The 24,808-nt window shown below is 40.6% G+C and overlaps 2 protein-coding genes across 5 annotated transcripts in view; both read left to right on the top strand.

The window, feature by feature from the left end:
- Positions 1 to 16,791, top strand: part of LOC118431394 (putative ferric-chelate reductase 1) — a 35,804-nt gene extending 19,013 nt beyond the window's left edge. For 2 of the 4 annotated variants that reach the window (XM_035842587.1, XM_035842588.1), the window contains exons 2-16: positions 3,723 to 3,906; positions 4,480 to 4,631; positions 5,128 to 5,219; positions 5,814 to 5,934; positions 6,623 to 6,799; positions 7,589 to 7,696; positions 8,270 to 8,453; positions 8,913 to 9,023; positions 9,484 to 9,599; positions 11,678 to 11,767; positions 12,146 to 12,243; positions 12,765 to 12,823; positions 13,374 to 13,514; positions 14,123 to 14,205; positions 14,537 to 16,791. In XM_035842587.1, the coding sequence (XP_035698480.1) occupies positions 3,723 to 3,906; positions 4,480 to 4,631; positions 5,128 to 5,219; positions 5,814 to 5,934; positions 6,623 to 6,799; positions 7,589 to 7,696; positions 8,270 to 8,453; positions 8,913 to 9,023; positions 9,484 to 9,599; positions 11,678 to 11,767; positions 12,146 to 12,243; positions 12,765 to 12,823; positions 13,374 to 13,514; positions 14,123 to 14,205; positions 14,537 to 14,629 (1,809 nt within the window). In that variant the 3' untranslated portion in view covers positions 14,630 to 16,791. Of the gene's footprint in view, positions 1 to 2,245; positions 2,372 to 3,722; positions 3,907 to 4,479; positions 4,632 to 5,127; positions 5,220 to 5,813; positions 5,935 to 6,622; positions 6,800 to 7,588; positions 7,697 to 8,269; positions 8,454 to 8,912; positions 9,024 to 9,483; positions 9,600 to 11,677; positions 11,768 to 12,145; positions 12,244 to 12,764; positions 12,824 to 13,275; positions 13,338 to 13,373; positions 13,515 to 14,122; positions 14,206 to 14,536 lie in introns of those variants that run through there. The other 2 variants (XM_035842589.1, XM_035842590.1) reach the window with 2 other exon arrangements.
- A 227-nt stretch (positions 16,792 to 17,018) lies between these two features.
- LOC118431370 lies at positions 17,019 to 24,630 on the top strand. The gene is made up of 15 exons (XM_035842506.1): positions 17,019 to 17,726; positions 18,365 to 19,045; positions 19,422 to 20,084; positions 20,300 to 20,437; positions 20,908 to 21,195; positions 21,558 to 21,698; positions 21,782 to 21,922; positions 22,151 to 22,256; positions 22,559 to 22,667; positions 22,839 to 22,932; positions 23,183 to 23,319; positions 23,431 to 23,593; positions 23,791 to 23,901; positions 24,000 to 24,178; positions 24,477 to 24,630. Exons 1-15 carry the CDS (start codon positions 17,513 to 17,515, stop codon positions 24,627 to 24,629), a joined length of 3,318 nt encoding a protein of 1,105 aa, XP_035698399.1. The 5' UTR covers positions 17,019 to 17,512; the 3' UTR covers position 24,630.
- Positions 24,631 to 24,808: the final 178 nt, after the last annotated feature.

Consider the following 24,808-nt stretch of genomic DNA (forward strand, 5'->3'; position numbering starts at 1 on the left):
TTTGAATATAAAGTGCTTGTCACTGTTCAGTGCGCACACCCACAAATCCATTCATCCAGAAATCGTGACCCAGTCTTCAAGTGCTCTTGGGTTGGTAACAGCAAGGAGGTTAAAAAAAACTTGGTAACAGTATTTATAATGGATTTAGAACATGGCCACTACCCCTCAGCCAATGGGAGCCCTTCAATTACTGTGATTATATCCACATAGTGCAGAAAAAGTGTTGTACTATTTGAAAAGTGTGGTACTATATAAAATTTGCATAAAATAATTCCACACTTTTTAGATACAACACTTTTTTGATAATACATCACTTTTTTTGCACCACTGGTTGGCTCACACACGGTGCTAATTGTTGGTCAAGATTTGGATGCCAGAGCCATAGAACTGTTTATATTTAGCATTACTGAGCAATTTAGCATTGTTGAGCAGAAAAATATTAAGGAAACAGTTTATCTATTTACTTAGACACAAAAGGTTAGATGAACAGTCATGCTTAACAGAGGTTTAAAGATAACAATGAAACACACAATTCAGTTTCATGTATCAAGCTGTACACGTGGTTACAATGCATGTAAGAATGAATCAGCAGGTTTATATTGTCTAAGGTCAAGACTAGCAGGTTTCAAAATACCACATTCATATGCAGATTAGTGCAGGTATAATAAATAACATGTAGTTGGGCAGGTATTTCTGATGTCTACATGCACCTTGCCTGCACAAAACAGCAGCACTATTATAAGTTGCAGTGGGGAGTCTGACAAGATCTAGAAATACCATACTTACAGTACAGTCAACTGTAAGTACTAGTAGTACATGAAGCTTGGCTTCTCACATCAAAACATTCTCTTTGTGATGGCCTTAAACTGTGTACAGGTTCCATCACTATAGAAAATACCATGTCCATGCAGATGTAATATTCCAAGCAAGGTAATATTCAAAGGGCAGGGCTCGAAATACTGGGTGCATGTGCACCCAGGTGCACCCAAAATTGGAGCTGTGCACCCAATTATTTTCTGTGGGTGCACAGGGTGCACCCAAATATTTTCTTGGATTTATGTATCAAAGTATACCAGTATACATCATATTCTTGACATCTAAGTGTTAGAAAGACAACAAAAATGTCTGCCATGGTACTTGTTTAAGAATTTGATAGCTTGTAACTAGGTTTTGCTATTTGTATACTAAGGTTATTTCTTGAATTTAAGTGGTGCACCCAAAAAAATTTTGGTTCACCCAATTTTTTAAGCTAGGTGCACCAGTGCACCTAATCCCAAAAATGAATTTCGAGCCTTGAAGGGTCATCAGTAACTGTAAGATACTAGTTGGTCCTTTGAATACTGCATTGTCACCCATAGATCTACTTGGAGATAAGTCCATGTGAGCTTTTTAAATGCCATGACCCAGAAAACATTTGATCCCTGCTGTCTATCTGTGTATACAAATGTACCAGGTGTACATTTAGGAGTGCTTACTACTAGTATTATATAACCAACACTGTTGAAACCTTACATAATGACATACATCATGCTACCTGTATGTGAAAATATTACATTCTTTGTGATATTCACTAGTAGTAGTAGCCCCGAATGTTTGGAAATTCATGATTGAAGGAAGACTTTTTGTCATAATGTGACATTTTGAGATGGAGATAGATTTGAATCGGAACTTCAAAAAGCTCTGATATTGAGATTTTAATTTAAGAAATGCAGACTCTGAGTCAGATTTTCCATATGTGTGTTTGACTTACTTGTAAATACATTGTAGCTTACCTATGTTCCCATCCTCAATTGGTTGAGGGCACTTGGATTATACTAGTAATATGACATCAACCTCCAAACGCTTCCAGTTCAACCTGTACATGTCTCTAGGATGTACACAACATTGTGTGTTTTCCCAATCAGTCTTCGATTGTGTTCTCTAGCTATAGCCAGTATAGTTATGAAATTGATGCAAAATAGGTCTGACAAGGCCGTTGCCTAGCCTCTAAGTCCCTACGTCACAACCTAAGCTGCAGCACTGTATATCCATTTCATTTCTCAGTGGTTAATGTCATTATGGCATTACATAAAGGGCGATTTTCTTGGCGCTTTAAATCCATGGTTCACACAATTCTATAGTACTGTCTGTCAATGATATATGAAATGCACAGTCATAGTGTTTTGAACTCACGGTACATAAGGTCAAGAACTCAGGGCCACTGCAAACGTTTCAATATTTACAGTATTTGGTAACTTGTCAGTCAGGTTTGCCTGGCAAGGACACAGCTCCCTGCACCTATTGTTATTCATGTCATTCCGTTTGATTAGATTGAAAGGTTAGAAAAGAACGCCAACCAGGTTGAAACTTGAGCGTCTGCCGGATTAAAAAGGTACAATTTCTCACCTTTTATCCAGTATGAATTTTGACCTTAAGGTATTGAGAGGTAGTATTGACAGGATTCAGAATGTATGGTTGTGTAACAAACAATATGGCATCAGGGTGTGGCTAAGGTGTGACCTTACTACAGGTCTTGTGTTTGCAACATTCCAGAGAAGGTACCGGTATATCACTGACATTTTTGAGCACAACCTTATACATGTACTAGTCTAGTCTACTAAGAGTAGAGCTCTCAGAGGGCATGCTGATTTTGCTGCCTTATTGTACTATGAGTAGTTGAAAGGGTAGAGGTATTATGTCAAAGTAAAAGAAATGCCTATATAAGGAACTCTTTAGTTATGTGGTATTGCAGAACCATTACATGTACACACTCACCTTTGTGATTGTTGTACATTAAGTAGAGCATTGGGAATTTAGACTAGGTGTGTTGTAGTCATGTGAAATAGGTACACTTGCATGCATGTGATGAATTTTTGCCTTTACAAAATCATACGGTGTACAATCTTATTCCATCTTCAATGTAAAATGAAGTTATGACTTATAGTTATCAAGCAACAAAGGACATTATGCCTTAGCTTGCAAGTGATGAATTATTGATGTGTCCATACTTAATTAGTGTCACTGTCATGTGCATGCATATGAAGCATTATCATGTTCTGACTCAGAGTACCAGTTTCCTATTTGATAAACTCTGAACAATATATAGTACAGTAACTGATGTAGAGTGACAGATTCATGTAGGTGTGATAATGTTGTTTTTCCAGCTAACACATTGAATCATAACTTCATATTGTATGTGATGTTTTTCTTGCCACTTCTAGTCTGAGTAACCTGCATTCTTGTTGAATAATTATTATGTTTTTTCTTTATAAACAATTTTAATCTCGACATCACAAGAACAGATGATGTATACATGTAGGTGAAGAGATTTGTGCTTTAAACGTTATAGATGTTGAACCTAACAACTAACTTAAACTGAAAATCAGTGTCTTATGATATAAGTTATATTAAGCATTGTGTTATTTAATCTGTTTGTGTGACACTATTTCAATCAGTATGAATATACATAATGTGCATGTTGCAATACATTCATAGTTTTTGTTTGTGTGTAACAGTGGGGTTCAAGCGCTGCCAAAATGACCGTGCAAAAGGTCCGACGCATAGTGGTTAGCATTTGGTTTGTGAGCTGGCGGCTTGTGTTTGGCGCAGGTTCAAATCCCGGGAGCCAGGAGACTGTTTCTTGTTTCTGTTCACTTCTTGTGTTTCATGTGAAACTGGAAGTCTTACAAGGTATAAGCGGATGAAACCTGCTATTTCTGATGGCCTTCTTTGTGTTGATCCAGATGTTGGGAGTTATAGTGTCGCTGCTGGCCCTTACAGCGGGTGTGTGGGCTTACCCGTCAGGTGCCCCAGCCACAGCCTGTCTGGACATGACCCCTCAACACGGGCCCTCTGAACAGACCAGCACGCCGTCGTATGAACTAGTGGTCAGCAATGATACATACGCAGGCGGGGATGAGATTGAAGGTAAGATCTACAGGTTTGATGAAATAGTAAAGATTCAACACACTGAAAGAGCCGAGGGTCTCCAGGACCAACTGGAGGGAGTACATGTACATGTGTATGCCCAGGACAGATCAACCTGGCGTGAACTTTCCATGTCTGTAGCTGCTATGCATCAGACTATGATGCCTGCGAATGATTGATTGAATTGAATGATTACGTGCCATTTTTAAAGTTTTTATTTTACAAAATATATCATATCTTCTGTTATAACATAATCCAGAAATTCTTTATATCACTGTTTTTTTACCTTTTATTGATTCAACATAACACATAATGGTAGCCTGAATGGCGTTAGAATTTACAACTGACACATAGCCTACTCGGTCCGCATATGTACAGAAAAACAATATATAAAATAGTATACAACATCCCTAACATTAAGTACCAGTCATTACAAACTAAGTTTTGTATCAAATTGTGCAAATTTCATCTACATGTAGTTGTTTAGTGACCGCAGTAGGACAGTAAAACTTCAGTGCACTAAGTTAATGTGTAACATTAAAGTGTACTGATAATTGTTTCCCTTTACTTCAGTCACCCTAAGAAGGACGGGTAACTCTGCACAATTCAGGGGGTTCTTCATCCAAGCTCGCACCCCCGGATCAACAGATGCACAAGGACAGTTCACCACTGTTGACTCTGGCACCACCCAAACTGTCAACTGTGGCAGTGTGGCAAACTCACAAGTAAGGCAAAGTCTGTTTTCAAGTTTCAGGTTACATGTGTTGTAAGTTAAGTCTATTGTATTTTAGTGATAAACCAAGGAGGTTAAAGAACCTCCTTGGATAAACTGTCACCTTTGTACGAAGATTAAAAAGTTTTATTAATTTTCAATATCAACTGCAATATTATCACAATTCTTATTTGCAGATTCGGATTTGTGAATCTGTAATCTTAAAAATTGGTGTCCGCGATGATATTTCTACTAGTTTGTTCAGGTACAAGTACAGGTACACATCATTTAGGTCTAGATCTGTATCTAGGAAACAATCTTAGGGGTGTAACAGATACAGCACCGTGCACGTAATAGGTACACAGCCCTATTCATGATCATCATATAGATGTCATAACCCATTAGACACAGGTACCGCGGGAAATCATTGCCTTTCCTGTGTGATACGTTCTAGACTATAAGTAGTAACTCTGAACCATGTTATGACCTTGTATGTGTTGGTTTCACAGAATGGAGTGACTCACACAGGAAGGTCAGATAAAACAACTGTGACTGTGACATGGACTGCACCAGCAAACCGTGTGGGACACATACAGTTCAGGTATGTGAAATCTTATTGTTGCCTCTTGATTTGAACACAGTTGTACTCTTGTTACCCCAAGTGCTATGGATACATACAGTGCTACATGTGTAAGTACACTGTGTAACACAGACTCTTACTGTTCAGGGCCTTTGATTGTCCCTTTCCTTGGAGTTTATGAACATAAACCTGTAACTGTGAAGAACTGTACAGTAGTGTAACAAAAAAAATAACAGATAATGAGAGGACTTTGTGGAAATGACTATGGAAACTTGACACAATAGAGAAAAACAGAACAGTTTTGATTGTAACCACATTATAAATGTAACAATCCATTATGATAGAAACCACCAGATTTAACACTTAGATATGATGTTCCAAACTCAGTGGGCAATGTGTGCATGAATTTCAAAACCATATTGTGATGGCCTCAATCCTCCAGATCCAACTTACAGGTACACCAAGCATTGGTTAATCAGCCAGAGAGGGCTGCTTACAGTTTAAGTTTTAGAGTATAATCTAATCAGGCTGCTGTACTTTGGGATGAAGAGTGAATTTTACCCCACAGCTCTTAGATGTTTCTTTAATACAGTAATGTGGTTAACCTTTTTCCAGGGCCACAGTTGTCGAGACAGAGGCTGTTTTCTGGGTGAGCGAGGTGAAGTCTGCATACGTGCAGGACCCCACAGCTGGGCCTTTACCCACACAAGCAACCTCTAGTGGACAGGACATTGGGGTAACTACATCTAAATTTCCTTATGGGGTAGAGTGCTTTTTGTGTTCGAAAGATCGGGGATTCAAACCCTGACCTAGCAATTCCATAAGGCCTGTAAATGGTATAGTAGGCACATTCTTCTTTTTCTGCTCTTTGAAAAAGAATGGGAGTTGAACACACTCCACTACCAGTAGAGTAGCCCCCTAGTATGGCCCAATGGTTGATTTATTGACGAGAGTATAACTTAAGTATTTAATGACATGTAACACTATTGTGTTGTAGACTACATATACATAATGGAATGTTATTTGAGGGTTTATGAAATAGACAGAGGCACGATTTACACGAGGCAAAAAATAAAACGACATACGTAGTTTGACGTGTGGCGCGCATCCTAGCCAGGACACTATTTTTTCCCGTGTAAACAACGAAAACGACGTGTTGCAGCGCACTGTGGTGCCTCACCAGAGTGGGTCACCAGAGTTCACGGCAACGCCACGCAGTGTGGCGCGTCGCAACGCACTGCGGCACGCCGCAGGGGTGTGTGTAAAACGAAAACTGTCCTACGTCACTGTCCTAGGACAAACGACGTACGTCCTTCAAAGTGCCTCGTGTAAATTGGGCCAGAGTTAGATTCACTCACACACACACACACACTCACTATCCGGTTTGATCAATTGAATGGCATTTTTTCACTTGATCCATGTAGGTGACGTCCAGTGGCTGTGGCTCCACCAAAGGTTGTTACCAGGCGCCCACTAACTGTGCCCCGCCGGCTTGTGACTACTTCTCCTCCTGGCAAACCAGCGGCAACAGTGTACTGTTTGAAGTCAGCGGGACGTCCAACGGATTCGTGGCTGTGGGCATCTCTGATGATAACATGATGGTACGATTTGTCTTTTTTATTATCACAAAAAACGTCTTTGCATTGCATTGCAGAAGGTTTGGTGTTTGATTTTGGACCAGGTCATCATTTTCTCAAAGACTTTGCTTTCACTCCAAAGTGCTCAGTACTAATGGGAGTTTCGCGACCACTACCAGTGGAGTTTAGTCACCACTACTGTAGTGACCATGTGTGGCCCAAGGTCTATAAAAATGGAGATAGGCACTGTCCCTATACACTGAAAAGTGTTGGAAGAATAGTATGTCCTGCCTGAACACCAATTACAAATGAACTCTCTCTACATTTCTACTGTTCATTGTTTCATTAATTGTTGCAACCAGTGTCACTTGCTCATGATCGGTGGACATGTATTAATTGTACATTGTATCACCTGAGGCACCAGCCCTATAGTGCTGGTAGGATTGCCCAACTTTAAGGTGATCGGACCCGTTGGAGGGCTTGGACCAAGAGTGATACGGAATTCACCATCATGTTGTATTTCATTAGGTCATATTCTCCTGAGAAAATATAATGCTTCAGTGCAAAATGCGCCAGGAGTTGAGAACATTTCTACAACAAAAACCATAGTTCCAATGTCCGAATCCAGTATTTGAATTTTTGAAAATGGTGCATGCCAAGCATGTTCGAATTATTCTTTGGAAGCTGTGCAATGAGCCAAGTTATCACACGGTGGAAATTGTCAACATTGGTCAGACTTACATGTAATTGACAAGGATTAGAGTGCTGAATGAAATCTTGAGAGTTATATGAATATTGTTTACATGATTTCAGGGTTCGGATGACATCTATGAGTGTGTGTATGACTCAGACACAGGCAGTACCACTGTCTTCTCCACCTGGAGCCCAGGAAAGACCAGGCCAGAAAGGGACAGCACCCAGGTATGTGCATTGGCAATCCCTCTGGGTAGATGCTATTGTGTATTATTATAGCAGGCTCAACTTGAAAATATTAATTTAAAAGGAATTCTGTCTGTATACATGCCATAGGGAGTTGCTTTTTGCTACAACAGTACATCTCATGGGCATGGTGTTGAGCCATATATATATAGCAGAATGCTCTTTGCAAGCTATTGCATACAAAAAGAGCAACAATTTACTTCCTGCACAGGTATGCTTATGCTCATGTTTTGATATTATTCAAACTTAGCCTATTACATGTTTTGATATTATTCAAACTTAGCCTATTACTTACATTGCTGTTATTACAAAGAAGTGAGAAGAAGCCAAATACACAACGTCATATATACTTAACTACTATAGTATTGGCCATGGCTTGTGTGTAGTATTTCCAAACTTTGACGTGATGTGCATTAATGTCAATCTTAAAGTTGTACATTGTACATTCATCAGTGTTTCAGAAATGCCATTGATATTTCATAGAATTTAGCTATACATAGAATCCAACCTTTGAGTCCTATAACATGGATCAATTTTGCTCCTAACCTGTCCCAGGGTGGCATCTCGGCCATTTCCGGGTCGTACGTGAATGGTGTTGTGTCGTGTAAGTTCACCCGAGCTATCAACGACGCTGCGGCTGGCAGGAGGAAGAGACAGTCAGAGAAGGTCAATAACGGCAGGTTCTATAACCTGAGAGACAATTACTACGTGCTGATGTCGAAGGGATCCACCAGTGGAAGTAGGTTTAAACTTCTTCTATCAACAAGTAGATTAAGTTACTGTGTGTTTGTTGTAGCTTATAAGGATCTATATCACTGGACTGGGGTATGTTGGTAGCAGTTCAGCTCGTACATGTGTATCTTTGCAAACAAGAAAGTTTTTTGTTGAGATCCACCAAGTTGAGCATATTCATTTTTTCTATTTGTAACACATTATGTCTCTGTGTAACTTTCTCATTTATATAAGCATCATTCACTTTACAAATGTATGTGCAGCTCACTCAACTCCAAAGACAGATGAAAATGTAACAAGTAAAAAAAAATACCATCAGTTAATACACACCAATTTACATGTCAATGATCAGACAGCCTGTGCTCTCAACAAATATGTTTAACAGGAATGTATATATCAAAGAATGTATATATCAAAGATTTGTTGAGATGAATGTTGTAAATTTTTTGCATCTTTTATATTTCAGATACTATATCCTACCATGCTACTAATCGCGTGGTTTCATCAAGTAAGGTTGATTTTCAAAGCAACACCCAAGTGACTGGTGCAGGGAGCCCGGACATTGTCAAGGCACATGGTATAAAGGAACATTTAGTTTTAATTTAAAAAAAAAAAGTATAAAGAAAGAAAAAGATTTTTTGTAGTTGGTAGAAGGTAATATTGCCTGATGTTATTGTAGTTTATGATGATTCCTGATCAGATTTTAAGAAAAATTAGTCAATCCTTTTCCCTCTTGAATGGAGGTTCCTCTGTGCTAGGTTTTTACCAACCTTTTGTTATGGAGCTTGTCAACAAGTCGGTCGAGCTCAATTCTTGATTTGTGACGGGGCTTTAGGACAGGACACTAAGCCATGGTCCACTGTTCATTAAGCTTGTCAAAAAGAGCTAGGGTAGACTGGTACGATCAACTTGTAAATTCTGTCGTATAGCATCTATCTTCATCAGCCATGATCAGCAAAAGAGTTGCTCTTCAGTGAGCTTAACTTGTTCAAGATGACTTTCCGTGTTCATCTCTGACCAGGCGTGTGTTGTTGCAGGTTCCCTGATGATGATTGCCTGGATCTGCACTGCCAGTGTCGGTGTGCTCATGGCACGTTTCTTCAAACACCTCTGGCCTGAAGACACCCTCTGCAAGGAGAAAGTCTGGTTTGCTGTAAGTAGTCCATAATAAGTATCTCTTGAAGCTGTAGTCTGGAATAACTCTGTTGCAGAGTCATTCCAGTGCTGATTAATCATTTTCTGATCATTAAAAGAGTCTTACTGCACTGCAGTTAACTTTGTATTTCATTCTATGTCAATAAAGGTTCGACATCCATGTAACAAGACATGCCAAATAGCACAATAACTGTATCTGTATCCAATAGGAAGGATAGCAGTTTCAAGTACTTAGGGACTGTACGATATTTATCAGGGGGGGGGGGCTGGTGCGTTAGGGGGGGAGGGCCATGTTAATTTTTTTTTAGGTGGGGGGAGGGCCATGTTAATTTTTTTTAAGATAGGGGGAGGGCCATGTTAATTTTTTTGAAAGAATATACTATTTTTGTTTTGATATCTTGACATGGCCCTAAAACTGATAAAATAAGCCTTCTGAATAGCCTAAAATGCAACAGCTTCCGGGGGGCTTCGCCCCCCTAAGTCGCCCAAAAAGTGGCGCTGTCCTGGACCAGCGTTCCCGCCAGGCATACGTCATTCCGTCTTGGGACTTATTTTTTCTGGAAAGACGCACTCAGCTTGGGTGAGTGTGTCCATAAAAAATCTGAAAGAAAGGCTGACCTGTACCACCGGTGTGGAATCTTTTTAAAAATCTATCTTTATAAGAAGGAATCCTACCTTTACAATTTATACTGGGGCATGGGCGGAGCGCGGCACGTTTTAGATATATTGGTAGCCGCCCAGAGCCGCCCGTGTCGTCTGGCAAGTTTCTTCCCCAACAATTTACTATTAAACGGTTTCCTCAACTACGCGCGGTGCGCGGTAACTATGCGAAGAATCCAAAGCTATAAACTTTTTTTTTTTTTACAACATTTCTTTTGTTTCAAAAGGGCAAAATTTGCGGCAGAAAAGGGGCCGCAATATTGTTGTCAAGCGTCGATCGAGTCGGCTGTGCACTCAATGGCACATGGCGCGGCACGCCCCCCTCCCCAGACGGACGGTCGATCGCAGCGCCCAGCACGTTGGGACGTCTTTTCTGGCTACTCCTTCAAGGCTACACCGGCACTGATCACTGCCAAAGACGCAGCAGATCGCCCTCCTTCGTATAATGTACATTTGTATAACGTTCTTGGTCTATGTAAAAAAAGAAATCCAGCCAAATATTTCACGCCGAAAACGGGGTTACCTGAGGCCGCAGGAAACGAACGCACGCTCCTGGAAAATAACGGCGCGGCCCGCCCGTGTAAAACCCGACCAATTTAATTTGAGTAAAATCATCGGGCAAAATAGAAAAAAAAAACACAAGGTGTGATGGCGTCGTTATTCTATGCTCTGGAAAAACTACTAGTATTTGATGCGGGAGGACGCACCATCGATCGCACGAGGTAGTCATTTTTTTACTCAGTCAATGCCGGAAGAAAATTAGCAGGATTTTTCCATGGGCTGACAAACTCACTGGCTAGAGCCCTGTTTCGAAGCATCGATAACCCAAAATTTTCATATAGACATGACTGGACAAATAATACCCGGGCCAGATCACGGACGGCTGATTCCCCGTGCTTATAGTTATTTTGTTTATTCTGAATAACGGGAGTAGAAAAAGGCAAACGGCATCCAATCTCAAGGGCATAATTTTCCTCTCAAATTGCAGGAAATTCTGCTTTAGAGGGTTTGAAAATCCAAATTTTCCCGGGGGAGCATGCCCCCGGACCCCTGCCCCGACGCTGTGAAAAAATCCTGGCAAGAACACTGGCTACACCAGGTGGACGCCGGGTGCCCTTGTGCCCTGACGTCTATATTACTTTAAGACTGTTTTTATCGGTTGTTTTTAACCGATTAACCTTTTAATGATGCCTGTCGGGGGGAGGGCCATGTTGATTTTTTTGGGGTGGAGGGGGAGGGTCACGTTAAATTTTTTTGAGATGGGGGGGAGGGCCATGAAAAAAATTTTTGATCGGACTTCCAACGCACCAGCCCTCCCCCCCCCGATAAATATCGTACGGTCCCTTACAGGCCAGCATGTAGTTTTTGCTCTATGCTGAGATTTATTGATGATTTTTCCCTGTTCCCTGTTCCCAGATCCACCGTGCCATGATGATCACCACAGTGGTCCTGACTATCATCGCCTTCATCCTCATCATGACTTACAACAACTGGCTCTGGGCTTTTGTAAGGCTAAGTCCTGATTGCTTTTATATTTGTGAAAAAAGACATTTACTTGTTCTGTTAGTAAAGTTTATACAACTGTATCTTCTTATCAATTAGTGTAAATTTGTCCTTTGCTAAAAGTTTAAATATGCGTGAAAACAGTGAACACGATTTTTAGGCATCATTTTTTTCCTTTCGCAATGTTCCAAAAAACAAACAAAGCATCATTTAATTACATATCATACCATTTAGAATCAATTTCAAAGATTGTCATCATTAAAAAAAGTCCATTGATTCTAAAACTAGTTATATTCTAAAACTTTGTAGAGGACTAGTATGTTATATAAGAGTTAAGCGCAGAATTTTATTTTTGTTTAACCTTTCTTCTGCCCTTAACAGCATGCTGGTGCCCATGCCATTGTGGGAATCATCGTGGTGATCCTGGCTCTGATCAACCCCCTCATGGCCCTGGCACGGCCACATCCTGATCAGCCCAAGTAAGTCACACTTACAATGTAGTCTGGAATAGCTCACTGGCTTTCTGTCATAACCATTGAAAGTCTCATTAACATGTATTCTGGAATAGCTCTGGCTTTCTGTTAGGTTTGCTGGAGTCATTCCTAGAGATCCAATGCTAGTAAGCATTCACCAAACATTGAAATAGCCTTACTGCACTGCAGTCAGCTGTATGTATTTCAGTCTTAATTTATTGATTTTTTTTAAATTGTCATGATGACAAAATGATATGACAGTAACAGGAAGAGCTATGATATTTATCTTTACTCCAGATAGAAAAGTCCAAGTGAAGATACAGCAGATTGTTTCTATAATTGTCATTGAAACGTTGTTGAATTGTTCATGGACACTGTATTTATTTTTATTGATTGTACATTTAGATGGGGTAACCTAGAATATTATCTAGGGGTAACCTAGACTATATATAAAGCACTACATAGTTTTAGGGTTTTTGAATGGCATTTATTCCTTTTGTCACACTAAATTTCCTCTTCTTTTCCAGGCGTTTTATCTTCAACTGGGCCCACTGGGGTGTTGGTACAGTTGCCCGAATCCTGGGTGGTAAGTCTCCTTTATTCAACATCCATATTGATCAAGATAAACACTTTGAGTATGAAACTTAAGTTACATAGTAGTTGATTACAGTACAGTATCACGTAGTGGGCATAAGTCATTGTCTACTCAACTAGCTTTCCTACAACAATGAATGAACCTTGTATATATATTTTTGTTGTGTGATGTGTACATGTATGGAATCTTTGCATCGTAGATTGCCCTTACAGGCCATTATTTGAATATTTGTAAATGTTTTTACTGTTTCCCAGTGGTAGCCATATTCCTGGGGATGGGCCTGCTGTAGTGGACCTCTGGGTCATCTAGTTTATTTGTTTGCATCAGGCCCATGGCCCATAAAAAACAGTTAGTAGTAGTATCATATTTGATTATAGTACATCTGGCTGTAAATGTGTTACTAATTATATATTTAAGTGTGTTTATTCTTTATTGTCTCCCAGTGGTGGCCATATTCCTGGGGATGGACCCTGCTGTAGTCTGGCTGTGAATGTTTTGCTTATTACATATTTGAGTGTGTTTATTCTTTATTGTCTCCCAGTGGTGGCCATATTTCTGGGGATGGACCTGGCCGCGCTTGACCTCCCCCCTGCCGCCACCTTCATCATGGTTGGCTGGGTCATCTGGCACGCCCTGGCCGAGATCGTCCTGGAGATACACAACTGTTCCACCAGCTCCAAAGGTTAGTACACTTCCAATAAGGAATGAATTAAGAACTTTTATTGCACATTTTTGCCACACCGGGCTAAGTACAGGTCACAAGAAGACATGTCAAAGAGATACTGTTGTACACCCAGGAGCAAATTATACACTACTTCCTATTTGCTGTTTCTGAAGTGGTGTCCAGCAAACCTCAGCTTGTATTTTATATGATGATCTTTATTTGCATGTTCCTGCCCATGTGGGCTAAATGCAGTAAATCCCATGATGGGATACTAAACTATTACATGTAGTATTACATTTGAATAAACAATACATCTTGAGCTATGCTATCACTATATCTAACGTTTACATGCCTCTTCCCTTTTCTTAAAACATATGATGACTTACTTGACTTAAAACATATGATAGTTTCTACATAATAAACACAAGGAATAGTAACATACAGTACTTGTAAAGATTTTCAGCAAACTCTTCTGTCTTCTCCATGTACAGTGTATGCTTATCAGCGGTTTAATTTTGGAAAATCATTTCTTTCTCAGAAGGAAAAGACTAGCAGCTACCACAAGGAGGCTCTGGCTCTTAAACCATTCCAAATAAATCAATATTGTTGTTGTTGTTGTTGTTTAGCTGGCCGTGCTGAAGAGATGGAGATGGATAATGCTGCTGGTGACACAAAGTCAAAGCCTTTACGGGGAGGAAACTACTCTGGGGTATGTCACTCTTGTCATATCACTGATTTACTGATTGTTTTGAAAATTTTTCTTAAGATATTGTAGTTGATTATCAATCTAAATAAGGTACAATGTAATAGCCTATTAGTATGTACAATGTAGAGAGTGTGTGTGTATGTTTGTGTGCATTTTTGCTTGCCATTAGGCATAGGGTTAATGGAACAAAATGCCTTTGAGAGAATTGGGCACAATTGTCTCACATGATGTTAATGCACTTCATAAGCTTCAGGTGGAATATAGTACTGTGTTAACATTATGATTATACTGTGATTGGAGCTGATATTGAATATTGTATACATTTTTCCCACAGGGCCATAACATCAGGAAGGGCATCCTGGGCCTGTATGTGTTTGGCATGCTGGGATTCCTGATCGCCCTGCTGGTCTATGTGGGGCTCAATTGATCTCTGGGCACCGTGCTAACGGCAGGGACGCTATACAGGCTTTTATTTGTAGTCATCTATTGGCTACATGTTGGATTTACAGGGTACATCTGTAAAACACAAGAACATGCTACAACATGATTCAATTATACACCAACATGATTGTCGGCCAATTTAGGTTGACATTATTATCAAAGAAAAGCCTGTATAGAATTCTCAAAGGAACCCTCATTGGAGTTCTTCTATGGAGCTAGATACTTGATACAGGTCACAAATGCTAAACACAACTCACAGCATTATAGGTTAGGAAATCGTTTTGTTGACATTTGCAGTTGTGGCTCAAATAGCACAATGATTCAAAATTACAAATGGTGTAGTGGTCATAGTGGTGTAAGTATTCCTGAGGCAAAATGAACAAATATAGATAGCACTTGATTGTACTGATAAGTAACGTACATTACTTGGTGAAGCTACCACTCAGTACAGAAGTTCAACTGATAGCAAGGATGTTTAGTTATTGCCATGTTGCCACTGGTTTTAACAGGATCTGGCATGCAAACTTTTACGTAAAGCTACACACCGCATCAAATTGTTGAAGCAAAATTAAGTGCCTTGGTAAAACTCTTCAAATTTCTGTATCTTTTTGAGCCTGTCAAAAAGACAGAAATTTGAATTTTTCCAGCTTGATCTGCTGGTTCATCAAATTGTCTTTTAACAGAGTACTCGTCTCCTGTCTTGTGAATAAGACTCAGAAATCTATATTATCATTTTGATGGAAATGTTGGGATAGTATAATTCTTTTTTTTTTGCACTGTGTATTGAAAGACCAGGATATGGGGCTGTATATATTTCTGCATGGTGGTCTATGGACTTAAATTAGAAGTAGGTTGGATTGTGTTGTCTTGGACAAGAAAATAGGTTGTTAAACAGCAGATATGAAGTCATAAAAGTTATCGCCTTACCCTATCACACATTCACACCTTTTGTCAGCCCCTTGCTGATTTTACTGTCATTATAATATTGTAATAAGGGTATGCCATGAACCTGCCGTAACTAATGCTAAAGAAGTTTTCTACAGTTTACATGTTAAACCATAGGCTTACAGTTACAGAGGGTCTTGTGTTTACATATGAGTAGTGTTTCCAAGTATTGAAGAGGTGGCGATATCTTTTTTACTCTATTTATGGTCAAGATAGGTGAACTGACAGTAGCAGTTTCAGAACCCAGAAAGTAGCAGTTTTGTCTTATGTGATTTTCACTGTGCTGGACAATCATAGAATCTATTTTTGCACAATGTGCTTTCAAATTGTTAAAAGCAGCATCAAGTTTCTTTGGCACATTTCATGCCCCAGTAAAGGAAAATAGCCTTCTTTTTACTTTTACTTACTTTTGATTTTTTTCACCTACTCTAGTATCATCATTAATGTTTTGTTTAAGTTCTTGTTTTTGTAAATATACATGTAGCTAAGAGGATTGTGTGTCTTGAGTGTTTAGATGTAATGGAATTTAGTTCAGGATATTGCAAGGCACTTGTATGAGAATGGTCCTTTCATTTTGTTGAAGAAATGCTTGGCTCATTCAGCAGTGCATACCAGTAGTTTGGTTCGTTATGTCACAGTCATATTGTAACCAGACTACATAGATTGTAGCAGAGTAAGTATATTCCCATTTTAGAGTACTTTCATCGTATCCATTTAAAGCTGTTATAGGAAGATAATTATTGGTACATACACATTGCAAAATCAAGACTGATGTTGACTGCATTGCAGGTTTCCGGGGTGTGCAGATAGCTATTATTAGTATTAAGGGGACCAAATTTCAAAATCTGTCTCTTAAAAGGCCAACGATTTTTGGAACAGTGCCTTAACGTACCTTGACATACCTTTTTCCATTTCTCCAGGCATCGCTATATATATAGCTTTTGTACCCACACCTTTTGTACCCACATTATTTTTTTGTACATTGTGCAAAGATTAGTAAGTAGTTGTGTTACAGTGGTTGATCAGTGACTTTTTTTGTGTGGAAAACCTTTAAAATTTGTGCCTTAGATCCTCGGAATATTTTACCAACATAAAAACATTGTACTAGATTTAAACTTAAACACATTAAAGAAGAGGGAGTGTTGGGAATAAGTGGCACATCGTAGATATTTGTGAAAAATAAATGTCAAGATATATTTGAGACTTCACATGATTAGGCCTCTGTGTGTGTGTGATATCTTAATTAACAGTCAACAACTGACAATGATACGCATATACAATGTACATGTTGACAAACACTGATTTAAAAAAGGCAATGGGAAACAAAAGTCAAATCAGTATTGCGATGAATGTTTTATTGTAATACAATGTGGTTTAATTACATGATGAATTGAGCCACGTGTAGTTCTCTAGATTATCGCTAGGTCGCGTGTACTACGAGAACCCAGCGATGGCCAACGACTCAATTCCATTTTTGCGCCTTTTCCTCGTGTATAATAGATGTACTGCTGGAAATGTCGTCCGTTTCCAGTGAATCTGTCCGTGCATTGCCTCCGCGGGATCTGTTCACATGGCGCCCTCTAGCGACTGACCGTTCGGTGCAGCGAGATACCTGACACTACAGTTCACACAGAGTAACTCTATTTACTTCCCACACAAAAGAACGGGATAACTAATCAAACTTTTATGCACCTCTGAAGAACAAGCGATTTTGCGTGCGCGCTCTTTGGCCGTTGAACCCAAATATTCATTTTTCTACACAGCTCGTTTTAATAATACAATAAAGTACTCAATCCACCACATTTCAATGTATGCAACTTATTTCATTATTTTGGTTACTGGACAAAGTTCTTCGCACAAACATTGGCCGTATCCATTCAGTCACCCTTGACCTAATTGACGTCATGGCGAATGAGGAAGTCGAATGAGGAAATTGATTTGCCCACGGAGATTTGGGGCTCGTCAAGTCACTTGTAGACTTACGTATAGTACGTGCAGGTCTATATTTCTGTCGATCTTGGTGCTTGCTGAGAAGAGGAAAGTATATCCCAGTCAGATCCCAGTGCTCGACCACAAAGAAAGTATGGGTTGGATCGGACTTTTGATAGCCTGGCTCGGCCTAAGCACCTGTGTCGTCGGTAAGAATGAAGTTTTCTTAGCAATGTTCTTACCATTCTAACGAATGTCATTGCCCATTTCAAGAGATGTTCGTATTTTCTACTGTAGCACGTCATAACGTCTTATTTTTGCACGTCGATAGACTTGGAGTAGACAATGCGTGTGTCATATTTTCTTTCGTCGTCCACGCGAAATAACTAGATAAAGCTCTCTAAAACTAAGGGGGTGAGAGTAGTGCGAAGGATCTACTTTCGTAAAACTATTGAGACCATTTTGATAAGTGCCCGATCGCGACTTCATGTATGATTTGCCATTTTTCTGACTGTCAAACGCCTAGACTCCGATAGCTATTTTTGTCACGCTCAAGATACTTTGTTGAATACAGGCATTTCTCGTTAATGTACCGTCTAACAGTAAACAAACAAAGCGACTGTGGCTTGGAGGCAGTACCTGGTACCCTTTGCTTAAACATTTGTATCTTTTGTGTGGGAAGTGGTATAGTGTCACTACTCTGTTAATCTTGTTAGAATGGTGCTGCCCACGTCCATTAGATAGTACTGTGTAGGACTGAAATGTTTTGGCGACGCGACGCCTCATGAGCATAGCCTTTAATCGAAAAGTGGAATCTTTAAAAGACTCTTAAATTTGTTCAACACAGGCACAACCCCGCCTCAGGACTGCTCGGACCTGTTCGCAACCGGGACCCGTCAGAGTGGCACATACACGGTCGGTGAACAGAGTCCGTACCAGGTCTACTGTGACATGAGCTTCCTAGGAGGCGGCTGGACCGTCCTCCAACGCCGACAGGACGGCTCCGTGGACTTCGCCAAGACATGGGAGGAATATCAACAGGGGTTCGGCGATCTGGACCGAGAGTTTTGGCTGGGGTTAGACAAGATCCACACACTGACTATTGCGAAGCGCAACATTCTTCAGGTCGAGCTTGAAGACTTTGATGGAGAAAGGAGGTTCGCGCGGTACAACACGTTCTTGGTCGGGGACGCGAGTGGTAATTATACGGTGTCCATCTCTGGGCACACAGGGAATGCAGGGGACAGTCTTACTAGCACAGGTAATGACGGACGAGACAACATAAACTTAAGAATGTTTTCCACGATAGATAGGGACAATGACAGAAACGGTGGGCATTGTGCGTCTTTATACAGCCAAGGCGGGTACCCAGTCAGTTGTGGACAGTCCTTCCTGAACGGAAAGTATAACTGTCACCTCAGCTCGGTATCCTGTGGCGATTCGCAGGGTGTCGTCTGGTCGTCATGGGGAGGTAGAAGTTACTTCTTGAAGAAAATAACCATCATGATCAGGCCTGCTGACTTCACAGGTATGATGATACTTATTCTGTACAAAAGACCTAATTTAGTGGGAAGAAGCACGTGTTTTTGTCGCGCATATCCATGCTCTGTTAATCAGACTACTAAATGCCAACCAACCAAAGAGTCTAACGAAGAGGATTTTTTAGAAATCAATTCGCTCCTTTAAAAGAACATTTTCAATATGAATTCTTTTTCATTATCTGATTACTAGTAATAGTTAAATTGTTAAGAGGAGTAACGTAATGTCTTACGCATGCTCATCTATTTAAGTATGAATTTAGGAGTTCTTTTTATACTAGCCAGTACAATACTTCGTTTGTATCAAACCTTTGGTATTGTAGTGTCTGAATAAAAGTAAAATCATGGTGGTACCTGTCACATCAGGCTCAGGTTCGCCCCAAGACTGTGCTGACCTGTACCGAGACGGGATCATAGAAAGCGGAGTCAACGCTATCAGCAGCCCTCGCGTCTTTGTCTACTGCGACATGAGGAACTCAGGCGGCGGGTGGACCATGATCCAGCGCCGACAGGACGGGTCCGTGGACTTCGCCAAGAACTGGGCAGGCTACGAGCAAGGATTTGGAAACCTCGATGGGGAACACTGGCTGGGACTGAGCAAACAGAACCAAATCACGGGACAGAAGACGTACACTTTGCGAGTCGATTTAGGAGATTGGGAAAATCAGAGTAGGTACGCGACTTACAGCAGTTTCAGTGTTGGTGGCAGCAATTCGGACTATCGGGTCAGCATCAGCGACTACTCGGGTGATGCCGGAGACAGTCTCACAAGTGGGGGCAACCGTTTTGACATAAACGGTATACGTTTTTCGACCTCAGACAATGACAATAACCCAAATACTCGCACAAATTGTGCGAGTAGCTTTGGTGGAGGTGGATGGTGGTTTCCGGACAGTTGTGGATACGCATTCGTAAACGGAAGGTACAACGACTCGGATAGTGCAGAGGGTGTGAACTGGGAAAGATGGAGAGGTTACACTTACTCCTTGAAGATGACATCTCTAAAACTAAGACCGGATGACTTTGCAGGTAAGTTGACTTCTACTCGGTATCCTGTTAATATATCATCAGATATGTCTACAAAAAAGGGAATTCGACCACGTTGTTGTTAAGATAACGTTATAAAGCAGTGCCGTTTTACCAAACTGATCTGTCCCATAGTAAATTTTTACATTAGTAAGTATTACACTAAAGCACTGAAAAAATATGAATTACTATTCTTCAATTTCATTTTGCCCACTCAGTTTGCGCAGAGGGAACGTTTGGTCCGAATTGCTCTGAAACATGTCGCTGTCTGAGAGGAAACGCCTACTGCAATCATGTGACTGGGGCGTGCTTTGGCGGATGTACTGATGGATGGGCGGGCAGCGACTGTCAAACAGGTACTTGTTATCGCACTTTGCTTCAGACACTGGTAAACAATTAACTTAGTCTATTGAGATCCTATTTTTGTTTGGTTTATGCAATAATAAAAAGACTTCCACCGTTAATTTTCGTTGGTGATGGGTAGGTGTAGGACGATGAAGTTGGGTGTAGGCTGTTTCAAATTCAAATCCTTTGTCCACTTTCAGATGTGGAATGCAGTGCACCTTATAAACCTTGGGTGGGTGCTTATATCAAGTATTACAACTTGATGGTGACTCATGACATTCCACCAAGCGAAGAGCCAAAAAAGGGCTGCCATGACAGCATCAAGTTCACATTGCACTTTTCTATTTGTAATCGCAATGTTGTTATCACCCGCCCTTTTCATTTTGTGGTATTGTGATGGCTGACCTTGCGATATAATTGTGACCTCGCATTCATCAATATCCAATGATGTTAGCCCTCCATTATTTCTTCGTTGCATCAGTCCCTCCACAGTTTCTTCAGCCGACACCAGCAAATGAAACGAGAAAATTAGGGCGAGCCGTCACCTGGACATGCAAGGCCACCGGAGATCCCCTTCCTACCATTACCTGGTGGCACGGCAGGGACAAGCTTACGGTGGCAAATACATCACAGACAGAGTCAGGAGTTCAGTACACTGAGAGCGTCTTCACCATCAACGCCGTGAGCTTCGACGACAATGGGACTTACAGCTGCGTGGCTGCTAATATCGGGGGATTGGAGATAGTAACGTTCTCGTTGACTGTCCAAGGTAAGTTACTAATTGATTAAAAGTGACGTCACCGGTGTACATGTGATGCTTGTTTGCCATACGCTAGGTGACCATTTTTTTCAGGTAATTTTATGAAAATGGGATTTACATAGCTAGGATGTGTTTTGGTACCTCTATCTCATTACCTCTGTGTAAAGCATGTATTGTGGTGACGGAGATTTGTGTCTGTCCGAAAGGTAGCTAGAGAACGATTTGAATGGATTGTTTTGATATTTGGTATGTGGGTAAGTTTTCATAAGATCTTGTGTAAGTTAAATTTTATTTCTGTATCAGCTCGTCGTATGAATCCATGTAGTGGTTTTCAAGATTTTAATGATGTCTGAACGATCGCTTTATTTCAGCATGCACATCCGGCGAGTTCGGGCCTGGCTGTTTTGGTACCTGTCACTGTGCGCATGGAGGTTCCGTGTGTGACGTCACGACTGGAGTCTGCTCTAGTGGATGGTGTGAGGCTGGGTGGGAGGGGAGCAACTGTCAGACAGGTATGAAATTCAAACATCCACAAAGCACTCCAGTTTTGGACTTTGGTCATTGTAGCTCATCATTCCATGCTCATTTATTTCAGCTTGTATGCCCGGTGAGTTTGGACCCAACTGTACGTTCACCTGTCACTGTGCGAGTGGAGGTTCCGTGTGTAACGTCACTACTGGAGTTTGCTCAAGCGGTGGGTGTGAGCCCGGGTGGAAGGGAAGCGACTGTCAGACAGGTAGAAACTCAGAAACTGACGTGTGGGTTCGGTATAGAGCAGTCATATTGCTTGTTCCATATTCGGACATGAATCCGTTTATTTTCAACGTGTCCGTAAAAAGTTGATAACATTCATTCTAACATATGTGCCAGGTAAGTTTCTATTACTTGCAGACATTTCCTATTTAACCACACATTTGCATATTTCTAAGTGTTCCCCACTAAAATGCTCTTTATCGTACTCCAGAACAAAAGACAGTTGGTTTACCATTGGTATACATAGGGATCATCGCGGGTGCTGTAGCAGGTGTCATTGCCATAGCTGCAGCTGGAGCTGTGGTTTTCTATTGCAGGTATTTGCTATAAAATCAATACGTATATACGAAAGTACTTAAGATCTCGATAAAGCACTGTTAAAACCCATATTAACGTATGTATGGCAATCTTACATTTTTTGTCTTATTTGTACCTTATTTGTCCTACACCGAGACGATTGAATTTAGATTTATCGTGATATAGCGTTTGCTTTTGTTGGAGGAATATGAATTGATATGGCAATACTATAGCTAACTTGTAAGTAGCTACACTGGTCTACTACTGGAAACTATACCCATAGAATAGGACCTCATGTTGACAAATACTTGTGTATTTGCAGAAGAAAGAATAACGTTCCCAAACAAAAGGACGTACCGCTGAAAGACATCGGGGACCAGCCGGAGAAAGGTGGTACAAGAAACGAGGCATTTGATTCAGAAAATACATCTGTAAGTATTTCATTTTTTTTACGATACAGGACTGACTATAACAGTGAATCTAGTTTCAGCCCCTTTACATCTTATATTTTTTAAATAAGACTACATTTCCATGTTTTGCATCTATATCCATGATTCACTAGATGCTCCATCCTTCGCAAATACCATTTTTGTTTTCTTCAGACATCTGAACGTCTATCAGACCTCACCACAGTTGCAGACGTACAAGCGTTTCTCATTGACAATGGCCTGCGAGAGTGTGCAAGAGCATTCAGGGGTATATTCCTTGTAATATGAGTATGAAGTCTCTTCTTTTACTTAGTATTCACTTCACCAGATTGCCAAATAAAGCGTAGAATGAAACGCAACATTCAAAGGATTTTATGTATTTAGATCTCAATGGCTGAGAGCATTGCCGTAATGCGACACTCTTAAGGAAATGACATTTTTTAAACATACCTCAAGATCTGCTGGCACGAATCATGTGAAATACTAGCGAGTCTGGTGACCTTTGTTTCCTTGTGCAGAGAACGACGTTGACGGAACGGCTCTGCGTCATCTTGATGACGCAATGATGAAGGACCTCGTTCCCATGGTTGGACCCAGAGCAAGGCTGAAAGCTGTGCTACAGAAATTGCATGGATCAACTGGACAAAATCTACAGGTACAAACTACTAAATATCCGTCTGCTTGTTTGTTTGTTTGTTTGTTTTACTGCATATTTTGATTCTCGTTTACAAAGTTCATACATATATACGCTGCTTTTTCGTGACAGGTTTCGTTGGAGTCACCGATCTCGACCCTCAACTTTTGGGAAATCCCCCGGTCCAGTCTGAAGTTTGGCAGGCGGCTCGGTAGGGGGCAGTTCGGGGAGGTTCGCCTCGGAGAAATCCGTAACCGAGGAGTTACAACCACTGTGGCTGTTAAGACATTAAGAGGTAAGAGTAAATTCAGTCTTTGAGCACAATATTTTCACATCATTTTTACACAGTAGAATACCAACTGACTTCGTAACATGTAACAGACAAATGATTTAACTTCAAATTCTTTAAAAGGTCTGTCATTTGTTTGCACAGTCAAAAATATATAATTACCAGGTATAAACGTATCAGAATATACTCTTTGTATTTGTCAGACTCTGCATCTGACAGTGACAAGAAAGACCTGCTGGGTGAGCTGGAGATCCTGGTGACTGTGGGTCGTCATGACAACATCGTCTCCCTGGTTGGAGCTTGCACAAAAAACGGTGAGTTCATAACGCAAGTTTCTTCACAAGCTATGGGACACTAACATTAAGATAAAACCACCCATTACATAAACGATTCAAACTTTGTATCCCTCTAGATCCACTCAGCATTGTAGTTGAGTACGCCCCTAACGGATGTCTGAGGGACTGGCTGAAGACCAACTCAGCTGAGGAGTACCAGAATCAGCCTGCTCCAGCTTCTGAAGTTCCTATTGAACAGCTCATCCAGTTTGGCATCGATGTAGCAGCTGGAATGAGCCATCTAGCGGCTATGCAGGTGAAATATCAAAGCATATATGTGTAGTTATCATGTATGGTATTTCTTTACAAAAGCGATTCATGTTGTCACACATTGAAGGTAGACATCTTTGTTGACGTCAACTTGTTCACTATTTAGCAACATCTTACACATACTTTGTGTGATAAAATTGCTTGTAAACGTTGATACGAAATCCCCCCACAGTGTGTTCACCGCAAGGAACATCCTACTTGGATCTGCTGCAAACTATCATTACTGTTGGTTAGCTCAAGTTAAGCCTTTTATATTGATTGATATGCCCCCTCCCTGCCCACAGTGTGTTCACCGTGACCTCGCTGCAAGGAACATCCTACTTGGGGAGAACATGGTGGCCAAGGTTTCTGATTTCGGATTGTCCAGAGACATCTATGGAAGCGAAGAGTACGTAAAGACTGCAAAGGTACGACGTGTAAGGATGTGCAAGATATAGAAAACATTGTGTGTGTACGAACAAGTATGTGGTGCACTTTAATTGTAATATGTTCTTATTTATAAGTTAAACACATGTTCAAAGGCAATTCAATATCTACAACACAATTCGGAGATTTACTTCCGAGCGTTTCGAGTGGCATCCATTACTCTTTTCAGCGTCACTAGAAAGAAAAAGAC

Source organism: Branchiostoma floridae, chromosome 15 (assembly GCF_000003815.2).
Source record: "Branchiostoma floridae strain S238N-H82 chromosome 15, Bfl_VNyyK, whole genome shotgun sequence".
In the NCBI taxonomy this organism is placed as follows: Eukaryota; Metazoa; Chordata; class Leptocardii; order Amphioxiformes; family Branchiostomatidae; genus Branchiostoma; species Branchiostoma floridae.